At 41.3% G+C, this 27,202-nt stretch overlaps 1 protein-coding gene across 1 annotated transcript in view; it reads right to left on the bottom strand.

The window, feature by feature from the left end:
- The window catches only part of ITGA9 (integrin, alpha 9), a gene marked incomplete at both ends in the record, with an annotated part of 125,147 nt that overhangs the window by 15,068 nt on the left and 82,877 nt on the right, over nt 1-27,202 (bottom strand). The window contains one exon of the mRNA XM_008939477.1: nt 10,658-10,813. Coding sequence (XP_008937725.1) covers nt 10,658-10,813 — 156 coding nt within the window. The remainder of the gene's footprint in view (nt 1-10,657; nt 10,814-27,202) is intronic.

Raw genomic sequence — 27,202 nt, 5'->3', positions numbered from 1 at the left:
AGCTCTGCCCAACTGTATCAGGACTGGAGACAAGGCATAAAGATTTCTAGTCATTGTCTCTCCAGGAAGATTCTTGGCTGAAGAGGCAGCTCTGTATTGTCAGAGCTCTCCAAACAAAAGGATTGGATCTTTATGGAGTTAATTGGTGTTGAATTAGCCAACCATGCTGCAGGTTATACCAAGCTGCAAAAAGAAGAATGCTGGGAGGTGGCCAGTACCTTTAGGGCTATTTACTTTGCCCTTTCACTTTTCCACCTTTTTCTTTCTCAGAATCTCAGGGAGAATTGTTGAGGATTTGAATATGTCCTTCCTCATTAATAAAAACTGTCACCCCACAGGACAAGAATAGCCCTGAGAGAGGATCCAGCACAAGGTAGCCCTCTCAAAACACGGCACGTTCCAGAGGTATAGTCTCAAAAGTCCTCAGAATTAACCCTCAACCACCGTAGTAGCTATATATAGGAAAGACCATCTGACCTTCAGAGGGGAAAGAAAAATAAACTGCAAAAATATTCCTGCCTGACAGCTTCCCTAATTGCATTAAAGAAATCTTGGCAAAACGAGCAGAGGGATCAAAGACAGGACCTGCACACTGCAGAAAATAAAGTACTCTAAGTACGTGTAAGTAACTACCTAATAATCCTGGAATTTTGTTACCAAATCTATAGTTGAGGTTCCTCAGAAGGAATGAACAAACACCTCATTTTCTAAGACTACTGAGCGTGTATCTCTTCCAACACATCATGCACTAGACCACAAGCTATTCTGACATACGAGGGGAGCGTTTCATTGCTACAGAAACCCAGGTTCCTCCACAGCACTGGGACAGGAGAAAGAAATAAGGATGATGAGTCTCAAGATCTATAACTGCATACAAACGAACCCTTTGCTTCTGTGGAGGATTTGTGACCAAACTGTTCAGGTTTGGAGGGAGAAAGGATTTCCAGTCCAACCAGCTGCTAGGACCCATCAATAGCCTGCTTCCATCCCAGGCTAATGACATCTATGCATTATTTTGCTATTTTCCATTAGTTCCCTGGTCTGGATAGATGTTGACATGACTCTACGCCAGTTCTTCTCTTCATGTGCCTGCTAGAGCCTCAACCCTGGAGCTCCTCACAGTCAAACCACCTCCTCTATTTGCTTCTCTGCTATCTTGAGCCTCCCTTTCCCCACCCTGTTGCTTTGTCTGCCTTTCCAGCTGACTAATTCCTGGTCAAACCCCTTTTAAACAATTAAGGAGTGAACACATTTTAAGACATACATTAAGGCATCACAATGTCTGTGAACACTGCTTACACATTCTGTTATTATGCTTTTACATGATCACCTTGGGCTGTGATTTCTTTGGGCCAGAAACTGTACGTAACTCAACACTGTACCAGGAGCCCACTCCCATGGTATGTCCAGGCTCCACTACAATATCATCACTAACTTTAACTCTAAGCAATTTTTAAAGCAGCTTCAGCTTTACAACATAAGTTTTAGGGATTATACAGAGCCCTTTACATACTAAAAATGTTGAACAAGGTAAACAATGGGTTATAAGTTATCCAGAACTGGAAAAATGGAGGTAGGACAGAACAAATTCAGTGTCCTGTGGAAACACTTCATATCTTTTGTAGTACTGTTACCCAAGGTGAAGGGGAGCAATTCTGGAGTGGTTTTACTGAAGTCTGGTTGGTTCTTCCTAGATTCCACTTTATTGCACCAAGCCCCTCACAGCTTTGAATACATGTACCATAGATAGCCAGGAAGCTGCTTTACAGAGGAAAGAAGATCCTTTTTCTGGGGTCCACAACTCCTCTCTGTGCTCTCCCCAGCTGCACAGAACCCAGAAGCTATGAGGAATTGCTCCATAGTGGTTCCCACCAGGTCAACCAAACTTCCCAGGCAAACAGTTTTCTCAAATTTTGCGTGGCAACTTTTCTGCACAGAAAAGATGCTGCTTCTTGGGAGGTCAAGGAACATGGCAGAGACATCCTGAAAGGTTAGGTGCATGTTGTCCATGTCCTCCAGAAGTTAAGTAAAAAAGCCTACATTAAGATATACTCATTATAAGTAGTGACTATATGCACAATTACATGTACAGCAAGGAGAGACCTAGAGCCAGCTGATAAGGAAGGAGGCACCCAGAGCCTCAAAGCAAGTACCTTTGGTGTCCACTCTGCCTCTTTGAAGAGAGCTAATGGATTAAATTCCACATTTTGTGGTAAAGGTCAAGGGTTAATGTACAGTCCTCCGCCTCAGGAAGCAGGAGGAGGTTGAATCCCTAATTCCTGCATCCTAAGCAAAAAGCTGCTGGGTTTTGGGTGTGAAGATATTCTCCTTTTCCTTCCTGCTCACGGTGGACTGCTACAGAATGTTGCCAGGAGGTAAAACAAGCAAGAAGGAGCCTGGCTTCAGCCTAATGGTCAGAGCTCTCTGCTCAGAGGAAGTCAATCTGGGATTTCAAAACCTGGCTTGATAAATTGCTTCACTTTCTTTCAATGGCTACATAAAATTAAACACATCTATATTTTGGAAAGTAGGAAGAGAATAGGAAAGAAAGAAAATCAAAAAAACCCTGTGTGGATGACACTCCTGCCCACAAAAAATACTGGAAAGCATTCAATACGCAATTTTTTTTTTTTTAAATTATTTCAAGACATGCAACCTCCCAAAATTCAGGGAAGCACATGGAAATTTCAGGTTGCAGCCAAAATGTGCAGTCAAAACTTTGAGAGGCTGCCGGTCCTGTGTTCCAGTAAGACCTGTGCCCATCCTTTCACAGAAAAGGGAGAGTGGCAGCTGAAGGACAACGCTTGAAGAGAAGGGGGAGAAATGGGATTCTCAAAAGAATCCTTGAAAACACATCATTTTATGTCTGGGTAAGAGAACAGTGATTCACTCTGGCTCAGGCCTTGAACTACTTCCTTCCACATCAGTCTACAACAGGCTCAGATAGCACCTCTTAAAAGAGATGGCCTTCAGTAACGGAGGACTCATTCCTTCAGCTTCATCAAGTGTGCTTCTAGCAGGAGAACTTTGTTATGCAGAATAATCTGGGTTAAGAATACAATATTCCAATCTCCACACTGATTTCCTGAAAATTTTCAACACACCCTATGGTATGTGCAGGGATGACTTAGCAATTAGATCATGCTAGTCACACAAAAGCAATTCTATTTAAAGGATGCAGGATAAGGGGGCTTGTTAGTCTAATAATTCTTTACTCTTTTGAACTTGATGCTATATGGCTATTATCATGTTATCAGGTGAAGTTAGGCTCCTGGGTCCTTATTTAGGGATAAGGATCTGTGATGCTGTTACCAAAAGTACTGAGCTGTTGGCAAACCTCACTGTGTTCTCTAGGAATTATTTCCTTTTCTATAGCTTTACAAATCAATCTGGCATGAAAGTGTCTAAACATAGATACAGAATCCTGAGTTTAGACCTTTATTTTGTCTTTAAATGTTCAAGTGGCCTGCAAAATAAAGTTATTACCTACAGATCCGTTGACCACAGAAAGAGAAACAGTGACTGCCTCTACCCAGACATCCTATGCTTCACTGTACTGCTGATGGAAATGGGCCATTCCTACGTCCTGCTGAGCCAAGTGCAAAATGGTTGGTTTAAATTCCCACTAGAAAAGCAATTAATACTGTGAAAAACTTTCCAGGATTTCATCAGATGTGCTGGCTACAACGAGAACACGTGGTTTCCACGAGAGCCTTGCTGAGTGGTGGAGGGAAGCCGTGATGAAGGCAGGAGTACCAGGGGAGTGATAAGTGTCCCACAGAATCCTACCACGAAACCAACGAGCTGTGCCAGCACTTCATGGTGCAGGGGACCAAGGTTAGCTAGCAAGCTCCCTCAGCTCCATGTAGACTTAATCAGAGCATGTCTTCATGCAAAGAAAACAGATGCTCATTTATAGTGCATTAGTGTAAGAAAACAGAAACTGGCCAGAAATAACTATTTTACTACACTAAGGAAGGGAGCGACCACGTAAGTTGAACTTCTCCAGCTGGGGAAGTCTACAGGGGAATTCATCCACTTTACTAAGTGGAAGACTGAGCCTATGGCTCATGACGAGCAGATTGCCACTTGTCAAGCCATCCAAGGCCAAATTTAGTCACTTCTCCCCTATTTCAGCTGCATCCTGCTCTCAGTAAGAGTTAGAAACTGGGCTGGAGATAAAAAAGAGAGAGAACACTGAAGTGTAAGAGGAACAGGAACTCCCAGATGAAATCAGCTGTTTAGAAAAGATCAGGCATGAAACCTGTTAGCTATTGAAGGCAAGCATAAATTAATAAACATATGTATTAGTTTATTCCTCACAGCAGTGAGTGGATTTAACAGCACAGTCTTTTGTCCTCATATTCTCCTGGGGTGCAGAGTTACAATTGGTGGCAATAGAAATACACCCCCTGCCTTTCAGAGCTTTATTAGATTTCGAGGCTGACTCACTCATTTTTCAGGCTGAGGCAATTTTTTTTTTCTTTTTTAAAATCATTAACAACATCCAAACAGTGTTCTCATTTTACAAGACTTCAGACCTTATAAATTCACAGAACAATAGATGGGAAAGACCTATTGGGTTAATTGTCCCATCTCCCCATACCATTATAGGATGGATTTCTGTAGCACATTTCTCAATATATTTTCCTGTCCTGTCTTAAATGGTCTTCCATTTATTTTGAATGACCACAGAATAATTCAATTATATTATCTCAGGAGGGTTTTTTAATGATATTTGAGAACATTTTCTACTCTAAACCTCCTTCTTTCTACTATTAAAAGTGAAGCCATATAAGAGAGATATTTTTCACTCAGGAAGCTTTCATATTTCAACATTTTAACACAAGAGTCAAAACCTTTGTTACTCATCACACAATTGTGTAATTAAACATATAAAAGCATAATAACAATGACAAATGGGAAACAGATGTGGCAGCTGTTTTGTCAGCTGGAAATGCAAAAAAAGTCTTCAAATCATCAGATATGCCATTTAATGTCTACCTTGAGCTCATTTAGACCCCCAAAGGTGGGTCAAAAGTCCTCTCCTGTAATCCACCTGCACTTTAGTGTTTTCTATTTAGGAATGCTACACTGAACTGACATGGGCTGTGGGGCACTGAGGTAGCCTGAACTGCATATTATCTCCTCTCAAGATATTAGGTGTTTCAACTAATTCTTCATATAACTGCTGAAAAGATAGGAAGAGAGCTAACGGAGCCTGGCTTCCTAAAATCTGTCACGTGTCTCTGGCTTCTGAAGAATATTACAATTTTCTTTTCTAGCTCTGTGCACAAGCAAGAACTCCCCCTTTCTTACCATCACAATACTCCATCCACAGAGCAGTTTGGAAATGAAATAATTGCATCCTGTTATGTTGAACTACAGAAATCACCCAGTAGGGGTTTAAATTAGGGTTCAGCTTGCAAATGTTACACAATCATCCCTCCTTTCTCTACCTATTTATTTGAAGAACTTGTAAATGAAATTAGATAATTCACCTCCTATCACCTAGCAGAGCATCATCCTGTAGTGTGACCCTCCTCCCTAGCATGTATACCAAGACATAAAGGTCTATATAGCTCTGTGTGTGTGTTCATGTGTATATTAGCATAAAACACCAGCTATTGTTCTTTAGGAAGCTCATGAGATTTGCAACCTGGGGATTAAGCCATGTCTTACACATTCTCAGTTACAGTGTTTTCCTCTGCTGTTAAACAGGAATATGAAAAAGTTGGACAATTACTGGCCAGGAGTGTCACTGCTGAAGAATGAGCATATAGAAACATGCATGCCATCAGAGGCACTGATTTCCACTCATCCTTAATTCAGCAAGTTTGCTAATTATAAGCATTTCAGAGGTACAATACATCTGGATACCTGCTGTTCTTGTTCAGTTCCGAAACTCTTCCAAGGCTTGTAAATCCATCCTCTTTATTGACATTAAAAATTAATTTTTTAAAAAAAAGAAAAAAAAAAAGACTCAGGGTGGGTCCTTTGCAGATTTCCTGGCACAAACCCAGCAGCAGGGTTCCCAGCTCCTGCCAGTTCAGCATGGACTCTGACCACACTTGTCCAGAGCAAAAGACAGACATCACCAAAGGGATGGCACAGGGGGGAGTGGAAATCATCACTTCTAGCAATTCCACTCCAACCAAAGAGGAAACAATGGCAGTTAAACAGGAAGAGTGGTACACAGTGACTGGCTACAGGAATAAGTGCAGAAGATAGTTTGGGAGCTTGCCTTGCCCATGGAGGAGTTTGGTGGCAAGACTTGATCTGGAACATGACAATGATGCCAACTCCTGTAGTCTCCCAAAGACTTTTAATTTACTGCACCACTAAATTAAACTGTGTCACAGCCTCTAAGACAGGACCATCCTAACTCCTGATCCATGCCTAGGAATGGTTTGCAGTAGTTGGCACAGGCTAAAACCACGCCCAGAGTCATTCCAGAAGCTTCCCAGATGAAAGATATCATCCAATGCATAGAAATGCCCTGTGCACAGGCCAGTTTGCTGGCAAAGACACGACTTAACTTCAAGCAGGCACACAGGGACCTCTGCCCTGGAGAAGGCACCACTGACAAACCTGCACCATGCTGTGTGTATGGACACTGCACTCCTGCCTGTGCAGATCTGCCAGTGCTTTGTCCTCAGCATGAGACCAAGGGTGTGTGTATGTGTTTGAAAACAGAGAATGGCCTTACTTGTGCAGCAAACCAAAACTCACTAAAGGTCTTCATCATTCAGCTCCATAAAAATCCCCCTATACTTTTTTCATGCCTGCCAAGGAAGCTGATTTATGTGCAAATACTTCACCAGCTTTTCAAACACAACTATTTCCAAAAACAGTCCTGGGCTTTAAAAAGGTGAAGTTTATCCCAGAGACGTGCAGCCTCGGTCACCCAGAGGTGCAGCCCTGGACCCAAATTCTCACTGCAAGTCAGTGGCAAAGCTGGGAACAGAACGTCCTGAACTTTTTCTGTCTCTTCTTAAACTTACAAGCAGTTTTATAGCAGACCATTCACGAAGTCCTGAAGACACTGACGTCATTAAACCTACCAAGAATATTTTCCTATAACAAAGTAGTGTCTCCATCCATGTAACAGCAGGTGACTTTATTACAGGATTTAGAACAAGCAGAACTCTAGCATACCACGTTTTGAATTCTAAGATACATTACTGGATACCTCTAGGAAGAAATCCCCACTGTATTTGGCAGGAGATCTTTCCCCTTCTTGGTTGACATGTATTTATACAGTGGGTATACAAAAATAAATGTTATAGTGCAAACCACTTACAACAAACGTAGCCAAACCAAGTTCTAAATACACATTAATTCCCCTGAAGTAAGAAGACTTATTAGTTTTTTCCAGTGGGTGAAGGTAGCAACTGGAATTGGGAGGCAACAAAGAAGCTTATGGAAAGTAATCCTCAGGGTGGGAAGTTTTAAAAGTTTGTAATACACACTCAAAAAGTAGAATCTTTTTTCCTCCACTCCGTCTTGACCCATCTGAGATTTTCTGTTTGAGCAAAAATGAGCTGGCTAGCCACTCACAGCTTGGAAAGCTCTGATCTGCTCCACACCACCAGCCTCCACCCAACAATTGTACAAGTTGCCATCAATAGACGTGTACACATAACCCTTAAGTATTTGCTTCTGCTACCACAGAAAATTACACTAAGCTATAGCAACCATCACTTCTGGTAAGCATATACAAGAACCTAGAAAATAATTAAGGCAATGAGAAATCAACTGTCACTGTATCCCAGCCCAAAGAGTTCCTCAGGACAGTTTAATTACATTATTACTTCATTTTGAAGTATAAGAGCCTCTTTCCTTACAACAAATAGCCAATACAAGTCCCAAAATCACATGCTTTTTCATTTGGAAATTTTAGTTAAGATCTTTTTCTTGAAATCAATCAGCTGTTCAAATTATTTAGCATATCTTGATTGTTTCAAGCACAGTCCATTTAGGAATAGAAGTAGGCTCCTTCACTGAACAGTCCAGTTTGGGGTTATTTTTAAATATAAGCACTTTTCACTGCTTTACAGTAAAATCTACATTCTTTTTAAAAAAAAGTGACCATTTTGAAGGATATTCCACAAACATTCACTCCTTTACTGCTACAGCTCTGCTTTGGTCTGTGTGATCAGTACAAGACTAGACAGTTCTCTCACATACAATGTAATATTGACTTAAAGAATGAATATCCAACAAAATCCTTTTCTGTGATTATGTCATTATTGAGATGTAAGTTCTGGTGGTGGATGGCCATGAATACTATTTCCAAGCTGACTCCTTAATGCATTAGAGCAAAGCAAAGAACTTATGCTCAATATATTCTTCAGTTCTCCTACCATGAGGCCTCTTAATGGATTTCCTACCTCCTTGTTTGAGCCACAGGGCTGTACACTCTTGTTGAAGTCACCTATGTGAGCAGGGAACATCTGGTTCATGAAAAACAAACTGAAATTCCAGTCAAAGTGACCACTTCAGCTTTAACATCACTTAAGTTTAAATAAAATAGTATCTAAGTGAATATAAGGCCTACAGGTTTGCAAGATGTGTGGCTTTTCAAGTAGGCTTAGCAGACCTGCAGTAGGATCTCAAAAGACAGAAGTCTCTCCCTTTTCTGCCCAGTCACACTTCTCTCTCCTTTCTTTAGCTGTTCAGTACCTCCAGCTTCTTCTCCTGCATTCGTTCGTAAAAATCAGCCACCTGGGCTTTTTTTTTAGAGAAGTGTCAACCTCTTAAAAGTATCTTCACAGTGCCTCAAAGCAACAGGTACAACATTTCTGGTTTAAAAATACCAGTTCTTACTGGATGAGTAGGATTTAGGGGTTTTGAAAACTACATCCAACTAGCTGTATTTAAATACTTCAGTACTGGCACAAACAGTAAACTTGTCCACCTGCCCTGACTCAAGCTGTATGTTCTCAAAATAGAGCCCACTATATCCATCTGGAATTGGAGTTCCAAAATGTAAGGCCCTCCCATAATCATCAGATTACTTGAAAACATAAATCCTTTATTATATAAACTTTGCTTTCTATTATCCCTCTTGGCCTTTTACAACAAGTTCTACTGGTGAAATAACAAGAATCCTGAAAGAGAGCACTACACCCTGATTTTTCCCATGAAATCATTCTTTGAGGACCACACCACCATGCCTCAAGGCTACATCAGGGCTTTGTCACCACGACTGCCACACTAACTCTGAAGCTCTTCCCACTTCCTTAGCTGAAAGCCCACTTGCAGGCACACCCCTGCAAAATCCTTTTCTTGCTAAACTAAGTGAACAACATCTGGAAAGCAAATGGAAAGGGACTGTTCAACTGGCTCCCCCTCATCCAAATTACACAAAAAAAAACAAATCAGGGAAATTCCCAACGTATTTTTGTTTCTGCTTTATAACCTCAGCATTTAGGTATTTTAATATTGATCTGAGACTATGCCTGCAGGGCAAGATGTGACCTTTTGAGTTTAAACCCAGTGTAAAGCACCAAACAGTTTTGTTATGTAACACTTGGGTTTTCAGCACGCTGCTCAAGCTCCAAAGTTCTCCACAAATCATTGCAACAGTACAACATGCAGATATGTAACAGCCACATGATCCCTCTTCATAAAAATAAGTAATTTTTAGATGCATCTTTCATTCTTACGTCTATAAAAATTTAGCAATTTGAATAAATACTCATATTTCTGAGTACAAGGGTTATAGCCAAATACAGTTCAAAACACTCAAGTATATGACAAAGCCAAACTCTTTAAGCATTTTAGGTTTGAGGGGTTTTTTTTTAAGTCCTGTTCAGGCACTTGCAATTGCACCAACATCAGAAAGGAACGTTACAGATGATGATGCAGGCACCACTTCAGAGACATGAACTTCCCAGTGGTAAAAACCAGATCTAACAATTCACTGCTCAAAGCCTCAGATTCCAAACAGACTTTCCAGAGCTTTTTTTTTTAAAAAAAAAAAAAAAAGAAAAAAGAAAAGGAAAAAAAAAAGTTGCCAATTCACAAGCAATGCCAGCTCATACCTTTGTCAGCACGCTTTGGAAAATAAATTTGACTTGATGAAACCTTGGGCAGCTTGACCTAGCTTTTAAGTTGTCTTCGCTTTGAACAAGGAACTGGATCTACAAAGGTCCCTTCCAGCCTAAATTATTCTGCAATTCTGACACCCAAGAAGTTCAGCAAGTCACAGAAGTCTGATTTCCTTGTGGAGCCTCAAGCTTCATGGTTAGATGCTCTGGTGCCAGCACAGTGGGAGGTTGAATTGTCCCACAGGCTCCTTCCTCTGCAGACTGTCCTGCACCTACAAGGACACAGCTCAAACTGGAGCCCCCCAAAAGGTCACTAACAGGGTCTTTCTCAACATGACTGCCTGCTTCATCCCTTAGGCAGTCTTTTTCTTCCCAGCACAAACATCCTGAAACAAGAAAGGCCCTCACCTTGTGCTGCCCAGATTTGTCAGCACAAGTCTTTCCTATATCATGAAGAAACACTGATGTCAGCTCCACTAGGGACTGCAGGAAAAGCCTACTGTGTGCAAATTCCCCAGATCTTGGCCATCCCCTGTTACATCCACTTCTACTGTTAGTCCAGCCACAGGCCTCCTAGGGAATAACATTAGTCCAAACCTGACCTGATTCCTCTGGGCTATCTTTTGTCCTTTCTTCCAGCGGAGAACGGGCTTGAGGGGAGGTAGCTCCTTGTCCTCTCTTCCTCTTTCTATCATGTGTTCCCCAAGGCTGTATGCAGCTTCAAATACAATTGGAGATATGACATCTTTGACTCTCTTCTGTAAAAGAAAAACAGATCTTTCACCTACACATATAGGCAAGCAGATTTTTTATGTACACCAATTACACATATAATTAAATCAAATTTTTACATTCAACACTGCAGACAGGAAGCAGGCTTCTTTACTTCCTTTTATTCTTTTCCATGCCAAACAGGAATAAGCACATTATATTAAAACAAGTCAGAAGATTAAAAAAAATCAAAAGCCAACAAAAAAAATTAGTTATTCTTTCGAGATCTTGGTTCCATAGAAGCAGCGGCCTATTTGGCACGCCCATAAATCAAGTGTTTTTCAATAAACCCAAGACATTTTCTTAAAAAAATTAAAGAGATTAAGTAGTATTTCCATTAGTCCTGCAAAAATAAGGAAGCAAGGAAGAAATAATGTTCATCTCTGGGGTTTCTAAATCCTCCACTTTGAGGTCACCTCCAGTGTGCTCCACTCAGTGAAAGAGAACTCCACCTTGCCTTCCTGTTTTGCAATATCAATTAAATGAACGGATGGGTAAAAATACCAATGGGGCTATAAAACAAGACTACAGACATACAGGGGCAAGAAAAGCCATCCTCAGCACAGTAAGTTGCAGGACATAAAGGAAGAAAGTTTCTCAGTTTCTTTATTTGCTATAGTCTAGGCTTCATACCAGATGTATGAAGTGGTGCCACATTGCTCAGCTGATGGGACGAAAGGATTGCCTTTTCTTGTTGTTGGAGCCCAAGCCACAAAACTCATCCATTCATCTAAATCCAGTTTGCTGTGTGAGGACAAAACACTCATTGTGCTCTGTTCAATCCTGAGTTCCAAAATCCAATTTACCAGAAAACAGAGGCAGCAAACACTTCACCTTTTCCTAGGCAAACATTCCTCTTCAATTTTAGCTACTTAAAAACTTCATGTGAATTCAGCACAGACAAAATTGAGGCAATAAATGAATACTCTAAGTAAACACACCAAATTTTCAAACAGGCCAACTCTCAACCTCTCCCAGCATCAACTAGCAGCCTTCTCTGAACAAGGCCTGCCAACCATAACAAGTTATTGAGATGCAGTGCAATTCAAACCGTGTCTTCTAGATGTGGGAAACCTGGGCACTAACTGGCTTTCCAACCACCTGGCTTGATCTTTTTCAAGGAAGCCAATTGCTCTAAGATGTTGACTGGCCACAGATCTCTGAAGTTCCAAAGCACATCTGAGGTTTCTGCTTTCTTGGTAATGGACACCAATGGACAGTGGACATAGCAGCGGCTCTGTGACCTCTTCCCCGTCCCATAAAAAGGACCATTCATGCTTTGGGACACTGCTAAGCCCCTTGACAGAAGAGACACCAACACCTTCAGCTCCTTCCCCAGTTCCACGCTCAGCGTAGGCATCACACCATGCTGAGATGACTAAATAATATGACAAATCACAGAAGCTACTCACTTTGCTCTCACAGAAAATCAAGTTTATTAACCTGAGGATTGTATCAGCATACAAGAAAACTACATCTACAGAGAAACAAGACTATAGAAGCATCTGCCGTGCAGCTACAAACAATAAATCACCAGAGGAATCACCACCCAGTCCAACCGTATGCAACCAACTGTGTAAACACAGAACAATTAGAAACGTAGGGAGTGAGACAAATTAAAATCCACCTATAGTTTTTCTAGCTCTGTCACTGCAGTATGGCAAGAATAAGTGCTTAATGACTTCTCAGTGTTTTAATATGATCTTGCAGGGTTCAGTCCAATGCCTTTTGAAGTCAAAAGGCAAGTTTCCCATTGACTTCAATGAACATTGGAGCATGCCCATATTGTTTGCTGGTGTCTCTTTCTGTTTCATTTTAGTGGTGAAATCATGACTTCCAGCAGCTAGATTAATTACATGTGTGGCTATTCCCTCACCACAGCCCTGGGGAGATATATTTCACATACCCACTTGTCTTTAATTAAGGATGAAAGTATGAATGCTACCCAGTTATTAATTTTGCCACATGTTCAGCCCCTTCTGCTTATAATCCTACAAACATGAAGGCAACAGTCTGTAGGATTTGTCCTTAGTAAGACAGACAAGACAGTTCTGCCTTGCAGGTACACCACAGACTGTCTGGGTCGTGAGCATGGAAAGAGAATAATGAATATTTGCCCAAATGCAATCTGGAGAAATACTATTTTAGGTTGGCAATATACCCAGTTTCTCTCAGTCTACCCAGATGTATCACTTTCAGTGGTTGAATCACACACTGATGACACAACCCACAGACTGCTTTTAAATATTCCTGATTTCTAAAAGGAAGTCAAAAGATACAATGATAATCAGGTTTGAGATAGATCAAAAAAAATCCTTCAAGTCAAGGAAACTTTGTGTTCTTTTCATATCATGGCCCTGATGAAGTAGATTCGCCATGGGAAATCATTTCTACAAGCAGCTTTTATACATATTCACAGTTTTTCACCAGGACACTGCTATGCTGAGGAAGTGTCGAAGGTTAAAGACACTTCAGCATCATGAAATAGCATCCCTGGCAAATCATAGCAAGGACAGCAATTAATGGAAAAAAAGGTCTGGAGAACATTAAAACAAGTGTAATATCCAAGGAGTTCTCATTATTGAGAGAAACAACCATGTACCAAGGGTTCAGTGAGTAGCAGCAATAAATATCCAGTCTGTACAGACTGATGTCACCAAACTGCTGAAAGGTTTCACTGTGCCTTAATGAGACTGGAAACTCAGCTTCAGGTCCCCAGTCAGTCATCAGCTAGCATATGTAGTTTTCTTGTTCTTACAAGGATTTTCTCTAAGGTGGTGGCTTTTCTTCCTTCTCTTTCAGACAAAATTTCGTTGTGGCCAGAAGCTTATGCAATAAGGCTTTTGCAGAAATCAATACACTTCAGTCCCAGTAGCTTACCCTTCTGCCAGTATCCCTTCCTGCAGTGGAAACAGCCCGAGCCAGCTGTACCTTTTCAACAGGATCTTTTATCTTTTCCTGTGAAGCATGTCGTGTGGCACCACTCTGAGTTGAAGAAAAAGGTGTTTTGGTATGAACTAGCTGGGTTTTAATCAGAGCTATTACAGAATGGTCCCTCCCTAGTACCTACCAAAGACAAAGAACTCCAGGTCCAAAATGAGCACGCTTTGAAGAGCATCTAAGACAGCAATAAGGGGCAAAGAAATGTTTCAAAAGACACCATGGCCTTGAAAGCTGATCCTAACAAAGAGCAGCCTTGCCACCTCCTCTCCAAGAGCAATCACCAGAAAGAAATACACAGTTTTTAAATGCTGTAGTAGAAGCTGGGCACAGCCACATATTTCTTCCTTTTTGTCTTCTGGCACAGCAAGGGAGAAGACAGCGAGCAAGCAAAGCCTTTGCCAGATTTCTGACTGCCTTCCTGCTTGGCTGTAGCACTAAATACTCCTAAAAATCTGAAAAGTAATCGGCGCAACGATCACACGTCGGAGCTGTGATTCTGACCACCGCTTCCAACCCCTCTCCAAGAGGGAGTGTGATGACTGTAGGAAATCATTTTCTCTCTGTTTCACAGGCACAGCCTGAGGCACATCCTGACAACACAAACACAGGCACAAATCCCAACATCCCAAAGGCACACCGCCTGGGCAGGCAGCCACTGCCTTCTCCAACCCCAGCTCGGTGCTACCAAGAGCCCCCACCCCACCCCATCAGGAATTTGGGCACACTTGGATGGAACAAGAGAGGATTTTAGTCAAAGGATAGAATTTACTCTGCTCGTGGTGTGAGTGGTTGCCAAAGAGGACTGGATATCATTTCAGCTTGCTTTCAGCTCAGTGCCACAGTACAGTCAGGGGACTCTACACGAGCCCAGTAAATCATCACGTCTAATCCCCTTTCTTCTACAAGGTGAAAGTCTCCAGCAGGGGCTCTCGAGAATGCCAAACTCAATTTTTAATTACGGCCAATGGGCTCAGAAATAAATTGAGATGTAAATAATTCTACCATCTACAGCAAGAGTCCTGCATGACTGAAGGATGAAATGTGGTCCTTTAAAGCTATGAAGTCATTCTGAACAGCATTGAGTGAGGAACCATCAGGGTGACTTCTATGGCTGTCCCTTGCTTATGTCCTTCTGGATTTTCTCTCATCTTCCTCTGTGGGAAAGTTCTCTGATCTGTCAGGCCTTTTTTCTACTCCCTCTGACATGATCCTGAGGACATCAACCCAGGCATAGATTCCAGGGCTTTCACTGAATTGAGCATAGCTCTTCAGTACTCCTGAGAATCAAGCTCTGTTTAGCTTGATGACTAAGAATGAATTCAAGGACCTGGCTTTTAAAACCCTCAACTTGAAACTTTTAGTCTAAACATATTTATTTCAAGTTTTAAACAAGCACTAATAATAGACTACAGGAATTTTTACAGCCTCAAACACAAAATGAATTTGACAATCCTGATTAAGTAGATAAGATATTAATGTTGTACAATGTAGAAAAGCCATTGTGCTAATGCTAATCCAGTGTAGCACTTTAATCAGCTCACAGGTCACAACCACCTAAGTCTTCAACTCAGTGCCAGGAGATAAATAGTTCCTTATTCAGTGATACCAAAAAATGACTCAAATATCCACCAGCCTTCAGAGCCAAAGGTCACTATTTCCACAATTTATCAAATGAAATATCAGCTGTAGGTCTTCATAAACATACATTATGGCTTATGAATCAATAAGATGACAGTGCTTGACTTTAAAATTAATTACCTTCTCCTACTATCTCAGCCTCCCTCTCTAACCCATGAGTCATTCAGGATGCAAGGCTTAAGTGCTATGCAATTCAATGAAAACATCAATTAGACAAATTGGCTTTAAACTGGAAGACAGATTTCCATTGATTTCAGCCAAATTAATGTGTACATGTCACTCTTGTACCTGAAAATGAGTAAGGAATAACTTTACTTCCTTGGCCTGTTCCTTGCAACACGTACTAAGTCCAAGTTTAGATCCCTCAATGTCAATTCCCAGTGCAAGTTAATACTTGTAACCTTCCATTAATCCTGTGCAAAATACTAACCACCTCCATCCTCACCAGAGCCTTCCTCTGCCCTGCTTTTCCTTTGATAAAGATACTCCAGGACTTGCAATAACTTTTTTCAGACTGGTGCAATTCTAGCATCGGTATCTCCCCGGTGCAAGGCAGACAAAATACAGTCATGCAAAAACCATCTAGAAAAGATCTAGCTTCCATTCCACACACAAGTTGGGTTTTTAAAGTATATACACGTTGGGTAGGGGTTGTTGCTTTTAAGATGTTACTCTAGTTAAAGGAGGGGGAAAAAAAAAACGAAGTGAAAACTCTTCGCCTTCCTCTGCCCTGCTTTTCCTTTGATAAAGATACTCCAGGACTTGCAATAACTTTTTTCAGACTGGTGCAATTCTAGCATCGGTATCTCCCCGGTGCAAGGCAGACAAAATACAGTCATGCAAAAACCATCTAGAAAAGATCTAGCTTCCATTCCACACACAAGCTGGGTTTTTAAAATATATACATGTTGTGTTTTGTAGGGGTTGTTCCTTTTAAGATGTTACTCTAGTTAGAGGAGGGGGAAAAAAAAACGAAGTGCAAACTCTTCTCCAGAGAAGAGGCAGAACTAGAAGTGTACTTGGTTGGAAAAGCTCATTTACAACATTATTGGTGAATTTTTTGTCAAATTAATAGCATATGAAGGCAATCAGAGGCCTGATGTTTCAATAATACATGCTTCTGTTTTCTTTTAAGATCTTGTGACAGCAACAATTCAACAAGTAGGCGAATAGTCTTTGTTGTTAAACTTCAAACATTACAAGGCTTCTGAAGAATCCCAAAGTTTAGAGCAAGGAAAAAAAAAAAAAAGCCAAGGATTTTCAGGGTGTCACAGCCTCAAGTGTTAGTTAGGGTTAGAGTTTGGAAGAATAGGAGTGTTTCCTTTGTCCTCTTCCTAAACGTGTCACTCCAGCACACAACAGTTTCCGTTAGGTCAGCAATCCTTCTCTGCAAACACTGATACCTGGAAAGATGATGTGGGAGAGAAAAAAGGCAAATCCTGGGGGAATCTTGTGTTAGATAAACACCAGGCACCCAGGAGCCTGCCTCCATTGAGAGGACACCCTGAGACAGCTCCGAGCCCAAACCCCAACTGGGTAGGCTCACACTCAGTTTATTTAAATGCTCACCATCCCTACACATCTGGCTTCCAGCTATCAGCTGGGGACTGATAAAGGTATCACTGATGTTGGCACAGGAGAGATTGCCATCAACAGCATAAATACCCCATGTCAAAGGTTACAAAGGCTCAGTAACTGTGTATTGCTGATAATCCTTTTGTGGTAATCAGTGAAAGAAGTCACTACGTGCCACCCAAACACAACATTATGTATTAGTCAGCCCAGACCTTGATTTTCCAGCTCAGTACTAAAATGCATTACTATTATACAGTTTCCATACATTATCCATACATTTGAATGTTGGATCTTTTATTGGATCTAATGTTTTCAGTTGTATTTTTATCGCCCATTCCCCTTCTCTCTTTTATAATTTGTTTTCAGTCTTTCACTGCAATTTTTTGGATGAAAAATAAGGAAAATTTCCCAACCATCTAAAATCATGTTACTCCTCTCTGAAGATGAGGGCTCAGATGCCCAGCTTTTTCCTGGTACCACACCAGACACAACCAATCTCTATGACATGGCTGGATACCTGCAACACCAACAGTACAGGAACACAAACAGTTAGAAAGCCTGAGAGCTGATGTGTATTTGTGAAGCAAAGACCTGAACTGAAGTCAGCAAAGAGAAGCCAAGAAGGACCAAGAGGGGTAACAATTCAAACATTTGTTTTAGTCTCTTTCTGAAAATATGATCTACTTCAGCAGGGAATTACATGCAGAATAAAGACAATAATTAAATCCAGACTCTTCCTGCACATATGTAACCCTATCATATACTTGGTTTTTCCACTGGAGTTACCACATTTCATATTCTGCTGATACAAGATTTTATCAAAACCAAACTTTTAAAGGGATTTCCTTTAACAGTGTCTTAAAACACACTGGGTCCAAAATATTAGTTAATTCAACTACCTGTTTCCCTTTATACAGCATTTCCCTCCAACCCTGATGCAGAAGATGACCACAGTGGTCTCTGTATGAAGCTGTTGGGGGAGAGGGAGAAGTTTAAGACCCTTGGCTCCTCGGTCATCACATATGCTAAAAGGGCTGCTGAAGTTTGACATAACCATGGCCTAGGGGAGTGGTGTTAGGTCAAAACACCACTGTTAGCTTTAGTGTTCATATACTGTATTTGCTTGCTGACTCACTTTCTTCCTGTCTATCTCCAGCTAGGGATAAACCCAGCTGTGCATATGTGTCATCCAACAAACGTCCAGTGCAAAATCTCACACACAAGCTCTCCTCGGAGCCAAGGACTGGGGCTGAGGCCTGACCCTGAAACCACAGCCCAGATTAGTGGTCAGGAGCCCTCCTTGCTGGCCCCACATCCCTTTTGCTGTGTGGAGGTGGAGCCCCACCACTGACGGCTGCTGCTCAGGGGATGCTCCAAGGCACTGGAGCTCCTCAGCCTTTGCCCAAGCTCAGCCTGCTTCTTGGTCAAGGTGGCTGAAAACTTACTAGAAGAGTTGGGGCAGAAGACAGAAAGCTATGAAACATCACTGTAGCAGTAGGAAAAAATATGTTGATGGATATTTCATTTTAAGGTGACTAGAATTGAAGGCCTGACAATAGGGTGGTATGATCCTTTCACTGCCTTTGTGACAAAAGGGATTTTATCAGTACAACTGTATAAGAAACGCATGTGTGAAATAAGGAAATGTTCTACTTAAGCCCAGTATCCTACAAGAAACAGCTAAAAGAGAAAAAAAGATAATTGTTTTAGGATTAAAAGCAAGCCGAATCATCCTCAGTAAAAGAGGATCAAGATGAAAGAAGGTTATCATTGACATTTTTACCGAGAGTATTTTAATTCAGTTGAGTAGAGCTGATAGAAATGGTCTTTGGAAGCCTTGCAAAGAAAGCAGCATGCTACCCATCCACTCTGCCTGCATCTGAGAGAGAAAGGCTGAATGCAGAGGAATGGTGTTCATAGACTTGCATTGACTTACTATTGAAAAGAGAACAATTTACTTAAGAAACCTGGAGGTATTTCCACATAAACCCATAAATCCTTCTTCCAGTCACAGGAGAACGGAGAGCTCCACAAGAGGGGCCTGGGAGGAGTGCTGCAATAACATGACCTGAGTCTCTTCTCCCACTATTAAATGGAGGAGGTAGGATTTATTGGTCTGATCCTCTTGAGAACAGGATTTTAAATCAATATGGGTAAAAGGAAAAAATGTTACAATTGTCTACTTTGTACCATTAATTTAAAATTGTGAACCTAGCTCCTCTGTGACATCTACTTGTTCAATGTTTAATATCAATTCACATTCCACATGCTAGGTACCTGCTGGAAACCAGAAACCAGGAGCCCCAGTCTCAGCTCCTCACTGCCCTGTGCAGCAGCTTCTCTCTGCACATGAGCTGCTGTATCTGAAGAGGATGAGGGAACCGTATTGTTCTGGAAACAATGAAATCTCTAAGGATGACAAATTCTCATTCACTATTCTCTAACAACCTAATTAATAGGAATTGGTATTATTTTCATAGTCATGTTGAGGAGAATAGTTGAGGGAAACTTCAGCATTACATAGCACAAGCATTATGGATGAATTCAAGGACATTTCATCAGCCTCTAGGTCTCCCATCCTGCACATCCTCACCTGTCAGCACACTGACAACCACCTCACTTACACTGTGCTTGGTGTTATCTCCCTGCCCATCATTTTCCTTCTCCTCTGACCATCCAGACACCATTTCACCAACACTCCTCTCTTCAGGCTTCCAGCCTCTGCTCACAACCCACACAAAACCAAACGGAAGAAGAGGAAGGAATCACAACATATTTCAGGAACCTCTCATTCGAGTCCAAACCTCATCCAAGCCTTGGACATGGAGTCCATTTACACTGAATTCACAATGGGCTGGAGAGCTCACCATTCATCCCAGCAAGGATAAGGCTTTTCCCCTGGGTTCACCGACCATTCATGAAGAGGCAGAACCTCCTGCTCAGCAACCACGTCAGCGGATACGGCTGCCCAGCTCTCAGAGGTGGCCGGGCTGGAGGACATTGTATGGTGACAAAAGGCAATTGTTTAAACCCACAGATGAATGAGGGTTTCTCAGGGGAACCAGGGAAAAACTCAATTTTCCCTTCAAGTTCCACTGGCTTTAAAAACAAACAGGGCAAATGTTTCCACAAATAAGTGCAAACCATACAGTTCCCCAGATCAAAGCCAAGAGCCCCACTCTGAACCTGGAGGTGCATTCATGAGAAATGGAGGGGAAAAAAAAAAAATGGTCCTTTACAACAGCAATACTGCATTTGCCATAATAAATTTTCAACCAAATGAGATTAAGTGCAGATATTGCCACTTTATACATCTTCAGCCTGCACTTGATTACTTTTCATCATTTTATACATTATCCACGAGGAGAAGAGTGCTCATCCTAACAGCAACAGTTCCTCAAAGCTCCATCTCTCACTTGCACAACATGCAACACTTTGGTGGCAACAGGAATTTGTGGCCTATGCAGAAGACTACTCTAGGCAATATGCAGTGACTTCAAACAGATCACTGCCATATGCTGTGGTTTGGGGCAAGGAAAGAGATGCCAGCAAAGCTGAGAAAAGGCAGAGTTTGCCCCTACCCAGCTGCAGGGCCTGCCAGCTAAATACACACAAATCCTTGGGAAGAGGTCTGAAAGGGATTATAACCATTGGGATTAATAAAGGAGAAAGTAGTGTGGGGGGGTGGGGATTGGCTTGCTTTATTTTATTCTGTTATTACAAAGATACAACAAAAATTCATAAGACAAGTTTCTCTGCACCAGATATTATATTGTATTATAGAGCTATAAAATAATCTTGATCTGTCCAGATTATCCTTTTGAATGGAAACATCTTCTTCTTACCTAATGGAAGCAAAGCTAATCAGACCTACCCCATGAGTTGATGGGGTGGGGGTTTTTTTGTGTTCAACATATCAGGCTGAGATACAAAACTACTTAAATGCCAGAATGGAGAGAGGCTGAAATCCTGTTATTTTTAAGCAATACAAATCACTTTTGACTCCAAACACAGCAACTTTGCCTGACTTCTCAACCACTCCATCTGTGAACAGCTCAGAGTATACCTGGAAGCGTGTGCAGGTTAAGAGCCACCAGCACCCAAGGACCAGAAATAGCTTGTGCTGTATTTCAGCAATATTGAAACTGCTGGAGGCTTAGTGGTTTCATCTGCTAATTCTGCTTTCTCACTGTAGAATATAACTTCACATTAATCTCAACAAGACATGACAGCACACTGAACATTATCAGGAAACTCAGTTCTTCTGCAATTCTTCTTTTTGTCTAGCTCCTCTCCTTGGGTGTCCCAGCAATAGCCACTGCCTTCCTCCCTATCATCATGGCACCTCAAGTACACTGTATTTTTTGTAAAGGGCCTTGATATAAAATGACCTCTGCAAATGGCAACCTATCAAAAACCAAGAGCCAATACTGTGGAGAAAGTCATCTTTCCACATCTCAAGCATAAGCCATCTGGAACCAGTCGTATGGTTGGGACCATGACATACCCCTGCCAAGAGACAACTATCAACATCATCGGCCAAAGATTCTTTGACTCTCTGTGACTCACTTTGACCCATGTTTCCAGCTCTAAAAGGCACGAGAGCTCTTCACTGCCCTCCAGTTTGGGAGTCTGTAGCACAGCATCATTGCCCTTGGGTAACTCAGCTTTCAAAGACTATGTGCTTGGCACTAGGCTTGGAAGCAGCTTTGTTACAGCCCACAGCACCAACAGCAGTAAATATGCTCACCCTAGCTCTGAAACTAGGTCAAAACTGAAGCTGTTTCATTTTAAGGGGTGAAGCTTTTCTTTAATTTTCTTACAGTGTGAATTCTTGGAACGTATTTTTCCAGGGACTGTTCACTTCCAAATTGGCTGGGATGCAACACTGAAGTAAGAGCAGATCAGAGAACAGTAAGCACGTCGAAGGAAAAACATCAGACAGTGCAAGGAACAACTGTGGACTCGAGGGAGTACTTGGAGAGAGCTGCAAGTGCATCAGAGGCATGGAACTCAGAGCCTGGGAAAGACAAAGTGAAGGGGAGATGGAGAAGAAAAGGAAACCAAAGCCACAGGCCAGGTTTGCAAAGCTCTGACCCTATAAGCAGCACATACCAAATCCTGAAAATCACCACCAGTCACCTCTAGATGCTTAGTGACAGCTAAAGAAAATAGGACTTAAAAAAAAAAAAAAAAAGCTTTTTTTAGGGAGCTTCAGTGGTTGGATTCAAGATGCAAAGAGATTCTTTCACAAAACAGTCACAGGTGAGAAGTGTGTACCAGACTCCCTGCACGGCCTGCTCAAGCACCAGCCCATGCTTTGCCTACACATGGACATCTACCAGCAGCCTGTTACGTTCACTGTCAACATATTAAATCCATATCCACTGGCAAGTTGTAACATTTTGACTTTTATCTTAATTTCTCTAGTACTTGTTCAGAAATTTTATCTTCAAGCCCGGACACAAACCACATCCTGCTGTTCTTTATCGCCCTGGCCGTGGGATTTTGTCCTCCCTCTCTGCTTTGGTTCTGCTTCAAAAATCTAGCACAGAGAAACTGATACTGCTTTGGTATAATTTGTCCCTGCTTTATCAACAGGAAACTCTTAGAAACAAACACTGGGAGACTAATGATGCTCCTTGAAATTCTCCTCTTTGTAAAAACAAGTGCTCCTAAGAGGCAACAATTATATTTCAATTGTTAACTTTGCACTATATGAAATCATTTGTTTAGCTAGAGCATATTTTCCAGAAATGCCTATAGTTAAGGCCTACAGTAATCCTTCTTGAACTTAAAAAGTCCTGGCTTCTTTAAAGGCATGTGGCTTCCCCTTTCAGTCACAGGTTTTTGCCACTCCTTTCTCTGCTAGATTACAAATACCTTCTTAGGTGCCTCTCATCCTTCATTAAAATAAACACTGTGCTTAGTTCAGACTTCGAAGTGAAGCCTTCCATTGGACATCTGAAGAGGTTTTATAGCTGTTTACAACAACAACTCAACAGAAAGCATCTCATCAGTGAACACACAACTCCAGTCCTGGCCAAAGCAGTGACCTACACAGGAGAAGAATCACTCCAAGGTATAATCCTCTCTGTTTGCATACCCAGAGAACTCATTACTCCTTCTTGCCAACTATCATGCTGGGAAGTCACCTTAAACTGTTGGTCTGCTATGACCCTGAAATCCTTCTCAAGCCCCCAGCTTTCCAGGAGACAAGCCCCTTCCCCCTCTGTAGGGGGGACTCACATTCCTCATTCCTGGATAGATGACCTCACGCTTAGCTGGATTAAAATAAATTTTGCTTGAGTGGCTCAGCTTAGGAGCTGATCCAAAGCACTTTATAAAAAAATTCCAAATCTCTTCCTTTTAACTAAATATTTCTGTGTTATCTGAAAAAGGTAGATGTAATTTTGTATTTATTTTCAGATCTTTAACAATTAATTTAATTTAAGTTTTCTATTGTTCCCTGAAGAATGTCATTAGAAGCAACCCCCTCCACCCTGCATTGACATCTCCTTTTTTGATCAGTCTGCTCCCCAAGTATTAATATTTACATATATAGATTTGGGACAATCCTTGGTTTGTTTGTTTTTTAAATCCTAGTGCCTCAAATGCTAAGTAAAATTCTAAGCTCCTAAATCTCTGTTACCTCTTCACACTACCTTCAGTGAGCAAACTCAGGATTTTATTACTTAAGGGTTTGGTAGGGATTTTTTTTTTTTTCTTAACCAAACTCTATTTGTTCCTTTAATTTCTTGAGCAATCACATGACATACAAATTTCCATTATATTGCTAGTATGATGATGTCAATCTACAGCCCTTCAGATCAGCTTTCCTACCCTTTTTTGGTATATTGACACTTTAAAACCCATAATGCTAGCTGGAATTTCCCTTACATTGGAGAAGTTAACAATATGAAGTCAGGGAGCTCCTCAGCCAGTCTTTGGGACTCTTAAGTTTCCATTTTAATGTGTTTATTTCTGGTAAACAGCATTTGACATCATCTATACTTACAATGCATTAAAAGCACAGCATGAACTTCATGATATATCGAGTGCATCCTCCCCCTCTACAAAACGCACAAGTAATTAATGAAGCACTTTTGCCTTTGTGTATGAATAGTTTTATTACCGTCCTCAAACGACAGGTCAATATTATTGCTAGGATTTATTTCATTAATGCATTGCAGCTTTATTCTGAAGAGGCTATAATCACAGAGGAAAAGACACCCACATAAATTCTAAGGGGACAAAATGCAGCTGCTGTAGCCCAAGTATTGATGGCCCCTGTTACAGATACCATGGAGGAGCCAGGCAGTAGGTCTGAAATGTTTTATCATCTTGAAGAACAAGATGAGAAGTGATGTGAATTGAGAAACCTCTCTAAAATCATGCTGTTCCTCATCCTTTTCTCTGTAAAGATAAATTCATGTGCCCAAACAACTACTCTCAGCTTCCTCACCATCTAGGCTGATTTCAAGCTTGAAATCTCCGTAATCTGAAATCATGAAAACACCCACAAACGACAGCACGAAGGCAAATTTATACCCTATACTTATTGTATAGTGTGGCTCAAGGGACACAAACCTTTCCACCAGGAATGGAAAAAAGGTCCCGTAAAAAGCTCCCTGCAACACTGTAGGTGTTTAAATCTAGATGGCAGGAATGATTTATGGCCGCCCACAGGTGATCTGATTCCTTTTAGAACAGCCTCAGCCAGGCAAGGAAGAATAAAATGAGCCACCACAAGTGACAGGATGAAAAGAAAAGGCTTACTTAGCTCTCACTTCGTTAAAAATACGGAATGATTTTTAGGGTTTCTTTTTATTTGAAGTGGGTGGAATTCTCTTTCCACAGAAACCTGTTTTTACCACGACTCATCAGTGAAGAAGAGGCTTCTCTCAACATATGACATTTAAAAAGGAAACAAAAAGGGAAAAATAAAGATCACGTTAGGGTAGTATGGAGCCACCTCCAGCAAGTTTTTCCAAGGCCTCTGAGAGGAAAACCCTTTCCGTTATGTAGAAATAGCCTCAACTGACTTTTCCACTCCTCTAACTGCTGGTCTGCAGCACATATAATCTCAAAGGTCTACCTTTAGAGCTGACCAAACTAACAACCACATCGTTTCCTTGGAAAGGGCATTTAAAAAAATAAACAAAAAACCCAAAACAACATAAGAATATATTACAAATCCTCCTGAGGATCCTAAAGTAACAAGTGTTTGCTGTCAGCAATTCCCCAGCTCACTGTAGATGGATGAAACATTTCACTAAAATTTCAAATCCGTGGGCAAGACAGATACACATAGTGCTGTTACACCTTAATGCTTTAGAAAATAATAATTGAGATATTCTCTGTTTACTACATAAACCATAATGATGTTACCTGCTTTGCAAAGATGAAATTATATAAAGACTGCAGGTCTGCCAGTTGACTTTCTTGGCTAATGTAAATGGAATTTAAAATGAAAATTGGCTATCCAGGAGAGGCCACAACTACCCTCAGATCCAGAGTAACAGTTATGAAGGTTTTTTAATCTCCTTTCCTGGAAACCCAAAGCAGGGAAAATTGTCCTTTTCAAACTAAAGCTGGGTTACTGGATGCAAAAAATCCAGAAATCGTTTCTACTGGAAAAAAGGCAAAGATAGAAGTGAAAACCTCTACACCTAACTGATGAAACCATTGCCTCAGAGAGGAGGTGCAGGTGAACTTCACTGTCCCACAGCAGGCATGCAGTCCTCGAACCCTCTCATGACATGGCACAACCAAAAACTTACACACTTTGAAAGCAGTGTTTTAAACATCCTTCACTCCCTTTCACCTTTAATACTTATTTTTAAAGCACTTGGTCAAAGAAAATATTTTTAGACTTTGCAACTTGATGGGTAGGAATTTACTAAACTTCAAATAAGGGATCCATGCAACTAAGAGTTCTCATAGAGATGCCTTGGATGTCCACCTTTAAATCAGTACTGTCACACTCAAACACTGAGCTGAACCACTAGTCAAAATCAGTTTTCTCTGAAAGTCCCCACCTGAATAGCACCTTTGGTCTATTTGTGTTTTCTTTGGACCTCTGGGGTCACGAGTGTGCAGCTGGACACCTAAACCAAATGATTACCCTTCCAATTGACCATGCACATAGCTATTGTTTGGTCCTTACCTGAACACAGATGCAGTTTGCATCCATAGTTTTCAAAATTCGCCCTTAGTCTGATCATTTCTCCACGCTGAAAAATCCTGGGTATTATCCTGAGCTCTTATCCAGCCTTGAGCCAAGAGAACAAGTTATGAAAAGTGTGACAGTTCAAAACAGGCCTCTGGTTTTCTTCTCATTTAGTAGAACTGGAACATACTCTGATTCTCTTCACTAAGTTTGATAACATACTGTAAGGTACTAGACATTTATTAAAAAACACAGCACATGGAAGTTTCTGAAAGACCTCTACTCCACTATCAATCCCATTCAAAATTCAAGCTTCACCCCATCAGGTTTGCTTTAAAACTGCTTCTTAAACAAATACACAAGACTCACCTACAGCTAAAACTGGCTTTCTATCAAGACAGATAGAACATATGGTTTGCATGTAAGATGTTACTTGGGAATTGATTTGGGTAATCCCCACAGGGAGTAGATGGTCCATGAACAGACCCCCAAATGCATGACAACTGACTCATAATCCCAAAAACAAACTATCAATTCCACATCTACTTGGAGCCAAGACTGAAGATGCAGTCAGGAATTCACCTGAAGAGCATACACCAAGTCCCATTTTCTGATACAGCAGGAACAAACAGCAAGAAACTCTTCTGAAGCTCCTGTCCACAGCACTCCTTGCCCCCAAGTCCTTCGAGTCAATTTTGGTGCTTCCCTGTCCCCACAGCTGCTGCTGCCTGCTCTGAGCCCACCACCAGACCCTCAGACCACACTGCTCATAGTCATGCATAACCTAGACCTGTAATGGAGACCCATCTTTATGCCCATCACTGCCACTTCCATAAAATGCAGCCAAAATATGCAATGATTAAGGCAAAATGAAATCCCCACCCTTGTATAATTTTGTGGGGTAAGAATATATGTACACTTCTAAGACCAGAGCAAGGGTGAGACCAGCCCACCCCATAGTTCCTCAAGATGCTCTTTGTTCATCAGCTCAGATCTTGCAAAACTCACTGGTGGGAAGTGGGTGTCAGGAGGCCTTGATGAGGATGCC

Source organism: Merops nubicus, unplaced genomic scaffold (assembly GCF_000691845.1).
Source record: "Merops nubicus isolate BGI_N331 unplaced genomic scaffold, ASM69184v1 scaffold294, whole genome shotgun sequence".
In the NCBI taxonomy this organism is placed as follows: Eukaryota; Metazoa; Chordata; class Aves; order Coraciiformes; family Meropidae; genus Merops; species Merops nubicus.
Note: the sequence above shows the minus strand (reverse complement) of the source record. Positions and strands in the feature narration are given on the sequence as shown.